At 25.6% G+C, this 11,144-nt stretch overlaps 1 protein-coding gene across 1 annotated transcript; it reads right to left on the bottom strand.

Annotated features, from left to right (window-relative positions):
• Positions 1 to 4,085: 4,085 nt before the first annotated feature.
• On the bottom strand, positions 4,086 to 9,395 carry LOC112701154 (uncharacterized). Its single transcript, XM_025751951.1, has 2 exons — positions 9,122 to 9,395; positions 4,086 to 4,285 (listed from the first exon to the last, which is right to left on the bottom strand). Exons 1-2 carry the CDS (start codon positions 9,393 to 9,395, stop codon positions 4,086 to 4,088), a joined length of 474 nt encoding a protein of 157 aa, XP_025607736.1.
• Positions 9,396 to 11,144: the final 1,749 nt, after the last annotated feature.

The raw sequence follows: 11,144 nt of genomic DNA, 5'->3' as shown, positions 1-11,144 counted from the left end.
GATCCAAATCACAACTAGTTGGCTATACAGATGTAGGATACTTGTCTAATCCACATAAAAGAAGATCTCAAACAGAATATTTGTTCACATATGGTGGTACAACTATATCATGGAGGTCCACGAAACAAACGATTGCAGCAACATCCTCTAATCATGCTGAAATAGTAGCGATATATATATGAAGCAAGTCGTACGTGTTTTTTACTCAAGAGTTTGATCCAATATATTCTGTTATCATGTGGATTGATTGATCATAAGATAGCTCTAACTATCCTGTTTGAAGATAATTCAGCATGCATTACTCAACTTAAGGGTGGATACATCAAAGGTGATAGAACAAAACATATTTTTCCCAAATTCTTCTTCACTCATGATCTTCAAAATCAAGGGACAATTGATGTCCAACAGATCCGCTCAAATGATAATTTGACAGATTTATTTACAAAGTCACTCCCAAAATCCTCCTTTAAAAGATTGATACATCAAATTGGGATGCGCCGATTTCGAGATATTAAATAATGTCGACAAGTGGGGGGAGACTGTACTCTTTTTCCATTGATCAGATTTTTTTTATTGGGTTTTTCTTAACAAGATTTTTAATGAGACAGTCCCATCACAAATGATATTGTACTCTTTTTTCTTTACTAAAATTTTTTCATTGAATTTTTTTTTAGCATAATTCGAAATGGGCATTCAAAGAGAAGTATTGTGATGAGAATAGGTAAGAATAGATATCCATTTATGAGCAACTCAATTTTTCTATGTTGAGAGGAACAAGTTTTTCTGATGAAGCAAATTAATGAGGTTTGGAAAGTAAATTTGGTACGCCTATAAAAACATAAACTGAGACAAAGGATTACACAAGCAATAAAATAAAAATATTCTTCTTTTTCATACATATATAAACTCTCTTTTTTCTCTTTTTTTTGAGTATATCTTACTACATATTAGTGAATAAATAAATTATTTTTATTATAGTGAAATAATAATATTAGTAAACATTAATATTAGAATCTTATATTTATATTTATTTATTTTATATTTATTTTTATTTTTTATTTATTTATTTTACAAAAAAAATTGTAAATTTTTTCTCATAATGATTGATTGATTTTTGTTTTGTCAAATTAATGAATATTTCATAAGAAATTTGTAAGTGATTATTATTATTTCTTCTTTCGATGGACTTCTAAGTTGTAGTCAAAATTTGCTTCTCTGATTTAGTACTTACTTTACTACTTAGGGTAGCATTGGAGACAGAACGGACTAGACGAATATGTTGAATGTTGAAAAATTGAAACTCTAGAAAGACCGACGTGTAGTCCCCACTCGCAACACATAAGCATTATTAATTTATTAGTATGATTGGATGTTTGAATTATGGTTTGGTTATAGAATTTGGAGTAAATTATTAAAATGAGAGTAATGTTAGGGGTAGTAATTTTTGTGATTGTAAGCCATTAATTAGTTATCAATGATGATTTGATGGTGTGAGATTAGTGTAAAATTTTATTCAATGGCTCACATTTCTCTGTTGGTTACATGCCGGCCAAAATTTAATAAAACTGCTGCCCCCTAGACTTTTCCTTAAATGATACTCAAAGTTTATTCTGATAAAAATAATTTTAAAAAATATTAATAATAAATAAGTATTTAAAAAATTTAAAAAATATAATAAAAAATATTAAATATTAAATATAGGGTAATGTATTTAAATAAATAAAATGAGAGAATTCTTTACTTGATTGCAACATTTGAAAACTCTTTACGTGAGTGTTTTGTTTTGTTTACTATATAAACCGTGAAAGTTAACCACGATTTTAATATGTTCATAAATCGTGGGAGTTTTAGACGGATTTCAGCTGAAAAATTTTGAGCATAAACCGTGGCTGCTCACCACGAATTATGAAAGAACATAGGCAATCATAAACCGTATTTGGTCACCACGGTCTATAAAAAAAGCTCTGAACATAAACCCTCCTACCTACTATGGTTTATGCATAGAGAAGTATAAATACATAATTCGTAGATAGTCAAACTCTCTCAACCACCAAGGTGCAACAATTTTAGTTTCAAATTCTCTCAACCACCAAGGTGCAATAATTTTGGTTTGGTACAAATGCTATCCGTGATGACTATCCACGAATTATGTATTTATATTTCTCTATGCATAAACCGTGGTAGGTAGGGAGTTATGTTCAGAGCTTTTTTCTTCATAAACCGTGGTGACCAAATACGGTTTATGGCTACCTATGTTCTTTCATAATCCGTGGTGAACAGCCACGGTTTATGCTCAAAGTTTTCCAACTGAAATCCGTCCAAAGCTTTCACGGTTTATGAACATATTGAAACCGTGGTTAACTCTCACGGTTTACATAGTAAACAAAATAAGACACTCAAGTAAAAAGTTTTCAAATGTTGCATTCAGGTAAAGGATTCTCTCATTTTATTTATTTAAGTACATTATCTTTAAATATATATTATAAAAAGTATCTTAGAAATAAAATTTTAACATAATTTTTATAAGTATTATTAAAAAAATAATTTTTTTTATTTTTAAAATTTGTTAATTATATGTTAAGTAAATTTTTAATTTTTTTAATGTAAATGACTCAATTTTTTTAAAAAACATAAAAAATCTAGAAATTAAATTTGATTCTAATTTTTTTGTATATTTTAAATATTTATTCAAATGTTGTCACAAAAATTCAAATCAAATAAATAAATTGTTTATTAAATATAAATTTTTAATCATTTATTAATTATTTTATTATATTTTTTAATTATTTTATTGATAATATTTTTTAAAATTTATTATCAGTGCCTAAATTTTGCGAGTATCAAAATTGACAGTTAACTCTAAAAAGATATAAAAGCATGATTTGTGCGCAAACTATGGTTTAAGAGTTACCAATAGATCCAAACATGCAAATTTGGCCTACTTTCTGTTGGTTCAAGTATATATTAGTGCTCAACCGATGATTTTTAATAACTTATATGTTTTTGGTGGAATTATGGTATATGCGTGCATAAATATAAAACTTTTGTACACTGTATTAAGTATTAACTCATACTTTATCTTTAATGTGAATGATAAAAAATTAAAAATTCAATTTAGTGAGATTTATATCACCTTTTATACTATAGCAATATACATAGAAATGGGATCTCATACTATATGTACATTAATTATTCAATTGAATATAAAATTGGCTTCTAAACCAGTTCAACCATATCGAATTTTTTCCATTCAAATTAATAAGACGAACCAGCTTTAAATTGGACTAGTTCCCTTGGTTAGCTGCGCCTTTTTTTTCTTACCCAAAAGAAAATTTTATTTTTTAATTTTTTTCAAAAAAATTTTTAGCTATTTAATATCATATTGTTTTAAAAAGTATCTAAAGAAGAAAAGTATGAGACTTGTATGGTATATAGATATTTATAGTAATTTTAAGAGTAAATAAATGGTCAAATTGGTAGAAATTACAAAAAGGCTTTTTTGAGTGATATCACAAAATAGGTTTTTTTGTGGTTTTCAAAAATATGGGGACTAAAAAAATGTATCGGACCAATTGTCATTTTTTTATATTTATAAAGTGAAATTGCTGTGGCAAATTATATTTTTTATTTTAAATTTTTTAAAAAGTAATTTGTTTGAATAAATCATAATTTTTTTCAATTTTTAAAATCAAATTTATTGAGGGCGAATTGTAGCTTTGAAAGGAATTTGTCGAGACAAATTGTACTTTAAAAAAAAAATATAATAGAATACAGTGGGGCTAATTGTGAAAAGTGAATATGTTGGGGGTGAATTTCAAACACGACCATATCTACATGTATAATTCACATATTTATAGTAAAAATCATTTAATTCAAAATTATATCAAAATTAAAAAGCAATATATTTGACCTTCCTTATAACGCTAGCTTGACGAAAAAAGTATTGAACATAAGAGATATTAAAAAATAAGCAAAATTTATTATTTTTATCAGTTAATTAATTATTAATATTTAAAATATATGCTAAAAATATATTATTAAATTATTAGACTAATACCTATTAATGAATCAAACAACAGGTAGCATTAGGCTTTGGCCTCGCCACTAACAGTACAATGCAGAATAAAACGAAGCGCTCCAAAACTAAGTGATTTGTTTAACCTTTTCCAGTCACAAATTCCCTTATGATGTATCTTTGATGGAGATTCATTTGGGAATGCCTGGTTTTTGCACAGCACAAAGTTTCTTGCTCCATAATATCCTATGGGTTTCAACGGCTCTAGATCTGTTAAAAGTGGCAAAGACAATCATCGGCTTTTAATTTGCTCCTAGCATATACTGTAAAAAATGTAAATCATATCGAGATAATGTACATTTTGATTTTTAAAGTTTGTACGATAAATGAGTTTAGTTCTTGAATTTCTTTAAAATAATTAAGCTCTCCATATTAATGTAGTTTGCTGCGAGCAATTGCATAATGGTTAATTTACGTGAACATTCTTTAATTCTAATCAATATGGTATGCGATATTAGTTTATGTGATTTAATTGATGTCTATTAATTTTAATGTAATTAAGTTTTATAAACTATTTTCTGACATCGTATTGATCTAAGTATAAAGATGTTAACGTCAAAGAATCGTTACAGACTTACACTGTGTGATATTCATTTGTCTAAATCAACATTGTACTATCCAATCTTTCCAATGTGATGACAAGTTTGGAAAGAGTGAAAGGCTGAAAGACACAAATAAAAATCATATTTTCAGAAGTTAGAGATTTAATTGGTTGCTTTAAAATGTCAAAGACGAAATTATTAGATTATTAGATTAAGATTTAATTTTAATTTTTTTTATCATAAGAGGGTATTTTCGTCACAATAATAAAAACATTATTTAATTTTTCAACAAAATTAATCATAAGGACATATATGTCTATTTATAATTATTTATAAGGGTATTTTAGTATATATATTGATATAGTATCTTTTAAAAAATAAATAAAAAATAAATGGTGACCAAAAAAATATAATTCACATGGTAATCATTTATTTGTTTATTTTATTTATCGTATATAAATTAGTCATCGTATATTAAAGCAAATATCTTAAAAATTGACAAATTTACAACTTTTCATATACAAAAAATAATTGATATATCTATTTATTTAATGATGAGAGATAAAAATATCCTAATAAAAAAATAGTGAGAAGAGAATTTATCATTTTTGAACCTTAAAAGTTAAAACTAATATTTTTTTTAATAATTTTTGTTGCTACAAATTTATGAATTTAAAAATGAACTATTGACATTCTTTTTAAATCCATTAAAAAATCATTATTTAATTTATTGGTATCTAATAAGAAACTATCACTACAATTACTCTTGATGTTAAAAAATGAATGTGTCGCATAATAACCTTCAAGGTGCCATAGAAGGCTTTTGTATTTATATGTGTGAAAAAAAATTATTTTCTATAATGCGTATGAATCAAAATTGTACTTAAATTATGCATTGTCAATTTGTATTTATCACCAACGAAATAGAAATACTCACTATTTTATGCAAGGTTTCTATGAAATGGGTGTAGGGCATGACACTCATATCAAATTCACCGGCCACGAATTAGATCATATCAAGACTGACGTATACGAAGTGGCCAAATCACTGAGAGAAAGAGAAATAGAATCTAAGATTTATGGAAATGGGATTTACAGAGAGGAAGAGAAAGTAGAAAAAGGATGAATTGGAGTTGTGACATCACTTCCGCTGTAGCAGGATTTTTATAGCCTAACTTTGGTTTTAATTGGTGTGTGGTATATATTAAGTTGCTTCATTTTGTGTGTGGTATAAATAAAGAGTGTGTTTGGCAATTCCGTTAAAAAAAAAATACGTTATATCTTTTTAAAAGTTTCTTGAAAATTTTAATTTTTAATTTGCTTAATTTTTTTTACGAACTTACTTTTATTTAAAATTAATTGTATAAAATTACTTTTATTCAAACTCCAGTTTAACAAATTACAATTCAAATACACACAAATTTACTGCCCATTTCGTATGTGGCCCACATGAGTTGTTCACTTCGTCTGCAGCATCCGCACCTTGGAGGGGTCCCCATTTTGCGACTCCGTGCCTCCATTTCACGTCTGCTTTGGCTGATGTGGTTGCTCCAATTCGTGACTGCTGAAGGTGAAGTGGAATGTAGAAACCTTGCATAAAATGGTGAATATTTCTATTTCGTTGGTGATGTACGCGAATTGACGATGTGCAATTTAGACCCCGTTTTAATCCATGCGTATTATGAAAAATAATTTTTTTTCATATATATATATATATATATATATATATATATATAAAAGCCGCCATAGAAGCTCAAATAAAATTTTTTCAGGATTTGAAATAACACAAGGTAATCGAAAACGTTTGTTATAATATATTATTATTTAATTGAGAAAATGCCACTCTCCTCTCATGCGAGATGCTAAAATGTCACTCCCCTCCCCTCTATTTTATAAATGTACATTTTTCTTCCTTCTAACTTTTAAAAAACTTCCTCTTTAATCCATTTTAAATTTTTTGTGTTAATAATGTTAACTTTATCCATTTTTTATGAAAAAAATAAATTATTTTTTAAAAAAATATCCACTAACAAAAATTTTTATTTTTTATCATTAAATTTTACTTACCAAAATATTCTTTAATAAATTATTCTTTTATTAATTAAATTGTATTTTTAACGAAATATTTTTAAAAAAATTAATAATTAAATTATTTTTTTCTAAGATACCTATTTTTCAATAATTTTTTAATTATTAAATTGTGATTTTACTAAAATTTTTGTTAACAATTATTTTTATATTTACTATTAATTTTTTTATATTAATATATATTATTTTAATATTAAATAAAAAAATCTTACCACTGATATGTATAATAATTAATATTTATTGATATTGAAAAATAATCTTACTAAAATTTTTTATTTAATGTTAAAATAATATATAGATATCGAAAAATTAATAGTAAAATATAAACAAATTGTTAACAAAAATTTTGGTAAAATTATAATTTAATAATTAAAAAATTATTAAATGGTATTTAAAAAAATAACATAATTATTAAATTTTTTAAAAATATAATTTAATCAATAAAAAAATAATTTATTAAAGAATATTTTATTAAGCAAAATTTAATAATAAAAAATAAAATTTTTGCTAATGAATATTTTTTTAAAAAATAATTTTTTTCTTAAAAAATAGATAAAGTTAACATTAGTTAACACAAAAAGTTTAAAATGGATTAAAAATGAGATTTTTTAAAAGTTAGAAGGGAGGGAAATGTACATTTATAAAATAGAGGGGAGGAGAGTGTCATTTTAGCATCTCACAGGAGAGGGGAGTGAAATTTTCTCTATTTAATTTATTTCACAATTTAAATAATAATTTAATTAATATAATATTTTATTTTATTTTTTAATCATATATTATATAAATTTAGTTAGTATTTTTTATTAGATTTATCTGTATATCAAATTCTAAAAAAATCAAATTTTTTTCTTATGTCACCTTAAAAGATTATAAGTTATATTGGTCGATTTTACTATAATATTTTCTTAGATGTTAATAAATAAAAAAATTATTTTTTTTAATAAATTTTAAAGAATTGCCAATCTCTCTTTTTTAATTCATAAATTTATAAAAATATATTTTTTCATAATTTAAGTTAAAGCACAAGTATTTTATTTTAATTTTTTATTAATATTTTTTAGAAGAGTTCTACACATACAAGTTTTTTTGACTTACAAGTCTTACAAGTTACTAGGCCTTTTAATACGTTATTTAAGATTTTCTATTTTCAAAGCGCTACACTCCGAATGGTTCTTCTTCTTCTTCTTCCTCTTCCTCTTCCTCTTCGTCTTCTTCTCCTCCTCCTCCTCCTCTTCTTCTTCTTTTCTTCCTCTTCCTCTTCTTTTTCGTTTTTTTTTTTCGATTTTCATGGTTTATGAAATCAAGTTTTGAAATCGTTTTGAAGAAGAAGAAGTAGCAGAAGATGAGGAAAAAGAGAAAGAGTTCTGAATTATGCAACGAATTTTGGGTGTATTTCTTAAATACTTTGGGTGTATTTTTCGTAATCCTTTGGGTGTATTTCTGTAATCCTTTTGAAGATAACGGAACTTTAGAAATACACCCAAACGATTACAGAAGTACACCCAAAATGATTACAGAAATACACCAAAAGGATTACAAAAATACACCAAAAGGATTACAGAAATACACCCAAACGGTTACAGAAATTCACCCAAACGATTATAGAAAATACACCCAAAGGATTACAAAAAATACACCCAAATAATTTAAGGAAATACACCCAAAATTCGTTAAAATACATCTTATGCATAATTTAGAACTCTTTCTCTTTCTCCTCCTCATCTTCTACTGCTTCTTCTTCTTCAAAAACGATTTCACCATGAAAAATCGAAAAAAAAAAGATAAAACAGAGAGAAAAGAACGTAAATGAAGAAGAAGAGGAAGACGATGAAGAAGAACGTGCAGAAACGAAAGAAAAGGAGAAGAAGAAGAGTAAGAGGAAGAAGAACGTGCAGCAAGAAAAAGAAGAAGAAGGAGAAAGAGAAGACAAAAAACGAAAGAAAAGAAGAAGGAGAAGACGAAGAGAAAGAAAAATGGTTGGAAACGTGTTTGAGCGTTAGTTTGAATTGAACTTGTAAGGCTTACAAGCCTTAATCGCTTGTATGCGAAGAATTACTCTATTTTTTACTTTTAAATTAAATGTCAATTAATTTTGAAGAGTAAAAATTATACAATATAATTAATTTGTTCATATTTGTGCTTTCTTTTTTTCCTCTAAATTTTTCGGTAAAAAAAGTATAAGTTAAAAGTATGTTATTAAATTATTTAGACTAAAAAATTAAGTTAATGATTAAAAGTGATAATCAACAATAATAAATTCTACTAATCCTTAAACCTTTTTCTTCTTGGTATGTGCCCGCGAAATACTTCGATAAAATTAACATATAATACACAAAAACGTAAATATTCTGCTTTGACAAAAATAAAAATTAAACAAATATTTTTATTTAAATAAAAAATGGCTGGACAGTCTTACCATGGAAGGCGGCATCTGGAGAATAGAGAAAGAAGTTGGTAGCATCAAATCCCAACAGAGGAAGGCGCTCTTCGTTAGCATAGGATTTCAGTGTTGTCTCAATAACACGTGAAACAAGATCTGTTTCATTAACTACCAACCTTATTGGCCCCGAACTCCCTAAGATATTGATTGTTACCAAGATCTTGTTACTCTTGTGATCCTCCTCCTTGCCCCAGCTCTTGGTCTTCTGCATCAACACCTTCTTCTCAAACCCACCATTCTTCATCACCATGATGATTATCTCTTGTTTTTCGCTTCCAATAATGAAGGGAAAAACTGAAGATTTTTTTGGGGTGGGGGTTTGTAGCAGGAAGATAATGGTGCCAAATGCAGCACAACTTAGACAAGAGGCATTGGGCAGTGAGACATGAAAATTGAAGGGAAAAGCTGATGTAATTTATAGGAGAGTAAAGCTAGGAACCAAAAGCATATCAGTCAAAACTCAGCTAAATACCTTTGGATGAATTCAAAATTTTTACGAGTTAATATATATGGATGTTTCTTCTACTAAGTATTAGAATGTTTCTTTTTCATATTAAATAGATGTTCTTTTATATATTTTTCGAATTTGTGATTGTTAGAAGTGGATAGATTAATGTGAGAAAAAAGAGGAAGGTTTTTATAGGTTTTAATTAGGTTTACTTAATCAATTTAAAATTTTTTAAATTTTAAATTTAAAAAATTTAAAATTAATTAATTATTGATATAAATTAATATAGTTTTGTTTAACTTTTGGCTGATAAACTTTTGGTTCTTTATACTTTTCCTTTATAGGAATATGCAGCATGCACCTCATGAACGTTACAATTTTGGTTTTTTCTATATTCATGCAGGTATATAATATATTTCAAAAATGTCATTTGTTAACTAAAATCAGTCACAATAATCAGTCACAATGTATTTGTATATAAATATAAATATAATTTAACTAATTTTTAGTGTATATTTTATTTATGTATATTTTATATTAATAACTGATTTTAATAATTGATTTTGGTATAAATTTAACATAGTTAAATCTGATTTTTATGGCTATTCTATTAATTAATTTTTCTTTTTCATAAATGGAAATTTATTTATGTGTAGATTTTGAAGGGAGAAACAAATCTGTACTTTTGATATGTGTAATAATGTTTTGGAGGTTAATTAATTAGTTTTGGGAATATACTTAATTAAAAGTCTAAATAAGTTTTTGACTTTTGTTCTAATTAAATATTTGTTTTTTTTAGTTCCAATGGAAGATATAATTTTCTTTGTTTAGGTCCTATAAAATTTAAAAATTATTTATTTTAGTTACTTTTATAGTTTATTTATTTTAGGTTTTATTTGTGACTATATAATTTTGACAATGCTTAAAAAATGAATGTTAGAAAATTATTAAAATTTATTATTTTTGACCATTAATGAGTTATTAATATTTAAAAATATAAAATAAAGTATATTATTAAATTACTAAATTAAAAAAATTAGACTAAATAAATTAAATTAATGACTAAATAATGGTCAAAAATAATAAATTAAATTGTGATGACTCTTTAGCTTTTCTGTATTTAAAAAGTATTACCAAAACTAAGGTCATATATTTGTATATTTTTGCAACTGTTTTTTTATTTTTAAATTAAAAAATATTTAGAAAAAGTTAATATTTTCAAATAATATTAAACTTTTATAGTTATAGTAAATGATAATCTTGCGCTCCATGACATATTGGTGATTAGCCATAATTAAAAACGTGGCTAAATCTTGATAAAACCGTGACTAACATACATTAGCCACAAAAGAAGAATCATGGATATTAAGGATGATGCATTCTTATTTTAATACGGTTTTAGGACTATTAGCCACATTTTTCTAAACCTTAAAAACCTTTAAATAGCTATGATTTAGACATTATGGCCCACACTTGTGACCGTGGCTAAATGATATTAAGCAAAGTGAAAAGAGCTATTTTACCATACTTCATCCGTGGATACTTTATTCA

The sequence above is a fragment of the Arachis hypogaea genome, chromosome 7, assembly GCF_003086295.3.
Source record: "Arachis hypogaea cultivar Tifrunner chromosome 7, arahy.Tifrunner.gnm2.J5K5, whole genome shotgun sequence".
In the NCBI taxonomy this organism is placed as follows: Eukaryota; Viridiplantae; Streptophyta; class Magnoliopsida; order Fabales; family Fabaceae; genus Arachis; species Arachis hypogaea.
This window is presented reverse-complemented; position numbering and strand designations above follow the sequence as displayed.